Here is a 2,873-nt window from a genome sequence, read left to right as displayed (position 1 = left end):
AAAATCACATTCTTGTTACTGAGGAAAATCAAGATTTAACTCTTGATATTTCTGATTCCCGTTCTTTCTCAACACACATATGTAACTCATGTAAAGAAAATAATTCAGATGATGTGAATGTTATTCATTTTGATCATTAAAAAGGGATATGAGAAAATTTACAAGTAAATATTTTTTATTTGTTTATGCATAATTTATTGTTATTTTATAGTTTTAATATTTATAGTTAATATAATTATAACTGTATGTCGAGGATTTTATTCTTTTTTGTTTAACCAGGTAGATTGTTATTAATTAAAGTGTTTTTACATTTCGTTCAACTTATAGGTGTTTACCAAAAGGATACCATTCACCGAAGAAAACTTATATGATGTGTGTTTCTTTACGTTGGGAAAACTTAGTTCCTTGAGTTTTATAAGTTCAATTGAACCATTGATATGTTTGAAATTTGTTCTAAAAAATAAATATGCTTTATTTCTGAGTCACTATAGACAAATTTGATAAGTCTACCCCATGTAAATATATATCTCTTTTATTTTGGTATATAATGTGTGTCATTTTGGTTTTCCTACCAAACGAAGGAAAAAGTGGCACACTTTTCAATTTTTTCGTATCGGCCAGTACCCCAAGGTAAAAAGTAGGGCAATTTTCATAATGTCTTTCGTTACCTCGGACTTCTAGTCGAGGCAAAAGTCCTTTCTCATCTGAGATTAAAGCTCTTTTTTAGAGTAGGGTATAATAAAAAATATTAAACTTGTGCATACATATTAACATTTTTGTTTTTAAATCATAATTTAAAATATTAAATTATATAAAGAATCTAATATTTTCGTATGCTACATCTATGAATGTACTATCTAAAATAATACAAATTTTATGAAGACTGTTTTATTAATCGATTCTTTTATTTGGTGAAGTTAAAGTGAGACTAAACTTTTTGAAATGGACTGAATATAAAGGGAGAAGTTCATATGAACATTACTGAATAAAAAATTAGTATTAGAGAATGTTAAAAAGAGAGTGTTATAATATTATTTAAAAAAAATCTAAAAACATTTACTACCTTTTCAAATAAACACTATATAAGATTAAAAATATATACTAAAATTTTGCCAAATTTTTTACCAAAATTTAATTGGGTAAGACAACATATATAATAATATTTGAGAGTCTATCTCAACAAATAAAGTCAATAAATTTAGGCTTAATATCTTTTGTGGTGTCTTGGATTCGAACACGAGGTCTCTATATTTGTATGCGAGTTTACTTTTGTGCCTGTTGTTTCGTCGCCAAACCAAAAAATAATAATATTTTTTTACATTATTTCATTATTATATATTTGTATGTTCATTTTTCTCATAAAATAAAAATTAAATATGTTGATTTAAGAGTAGTCTTAGTAGTATTAATTGCACTTAATATTGAAAAATAAAAACTAATTTTTTGTATTGAATTAAAATTTAAATAAATTTGATATTTCGAGGAAAAATATTTTTAAATATAAGTCATTATTTTAATATAAAAGGAAAAATATTTATTTAATTATTTATTTATTTTTTAAAAGGAAAAGCATGACCTTCTTCTATAAATATGATCCTATCACTTCCAAAATTTCTACCAACAAATCATTTTGATAAGAAAAAGATAGGATTGAGGAATCATGGTTTGCCAAAAAACATGGCTGGAATATCTGGCTGAAAGAAACATCAGATTTTTTAAGAGAAAGAATGATCTTTTTCAGAAAGCGTGTGAGTTATCAGTTCTTTGTGGTGCTAAAGTGTGTGTGTTTGGATTCACCCCTACTGGTAACCCATTTGCTTTTGGTTCTCCATCTTACCATGCTGTAATTGATGAGTACCTTGACGAAGGTCAAGATCTGGAAGGCGAATTATCAAGCCAAAATGTAGAACCTTCTGAAAATGGGGAAATCAAAAAGCTCTACACACAACTGAGATGTGTAACCAAAGAGATGAAGGCTGAGAAAAAGAAGATGGAAAAAATTGACAAAGGTAATGTTTCCATTATCCCTGATGATCTTGGTTTTGAGGAACTTCTTAAAGTGAAGGCTTCGTTGAAAAAGCTTCAGGATGAAATTAAGGTGGCATCATCTTTGCTCCTCCTTGCAAAGAAACCTTAATGAATTTGAGTACCCTTGTAATCCTATTTTAATATGTAGTTTGTTTCATTCTCTTGAAATAAAAATGGCAGTATATGAGCCTCACTGGTATGGAAGGCAAATAAGGAGAAAATCCAATGTTATAAAAAATAATTACAGAGAATTTTGTGAATTTTCTGTGTTATTCAATTTTATAAATTTTTCATTAATAATTTAATTTAAAGTTTATTTGTGTCTAAAATTCAAGAATTTGATGTCATAAATCAAATTTTAATAATTTGTTTTTCTTTTGATATTTACTTCATCCCAACATTAATACGAGTAAATAGTAAGAGGTTATGTTTCATATTTAGACCAAATTCATTTGACTACTTTTTCTTTAATGTAAGATCAAAGAGTGCATTATTTTAAAATGTTGTATTAAAAATTTGAAAACTACGGATAGGTAATGGATTTGATTGGAATACCACTTCTTGTATCACCTCTGGTTTCAAATTTTTTTCTATGCATGTATCTTACCTTTTTTTATCTTTGTTTTTTTAAATTTTATGAAATAAATTGACTTTATACATTATATTTTGTGCAATTAATCTAGATTGTAAGTACCCAAGAGGTGAATAATACTATGATGTATGATTATATAATATTCAACCATGCTTCTTTTTTTTTTAATTTTTTAAATAAAAGAAAATAACTGAATAAAAAGGAAAAACAAAAAGGATGGAGGAACATAAAATCTAACTCATCAAACATCTAG

The 2,873-nt window shown here is 26.4% G+C and overlaps 1 protein-coding gene across 1 annotated transcript; it reads left to right on the top strand.

The window, feature by feature from the left end:
* The first annotated feature begins 1,660 nt into the window (after positions 1-1,660).
* Positions 1,661-2,137, top strand: LOC127129935 (agamous-like MADS-box protein AGL29). Its single transcript, XM_051059035.1, has one exon. The coding sequence runs from the start codon at positions 1,661-1,663 to the stop codon at positions 2,135-2,137; it is 477 nt and encodes a 158-aa protein (XP_050914992.1).
* Positions 2,138-2,873: the final 736 nt, after the last annotated feature.

Source organism: Lathyrus oleraceus, chromosome 3, assembly GCF_024323335.1.
Source record: "Lathyrus oleraceus cultivar Zhongwan6 chromosome 3, CAAS_Psat_ZW6_1.0, whole genome shotgun sequence".
Lineage (NCBI taxonomy): Eukaryota > Viridiplantae > Streptophyta > Magnoliopsida > Fabales > Fabaceae > Lathyrus > Lathyrus oleraceus.
Note: the sequence above shows the minus strand (reverse complement) of the source record. Positions and strands in the feature narration are given on the sequence as shown.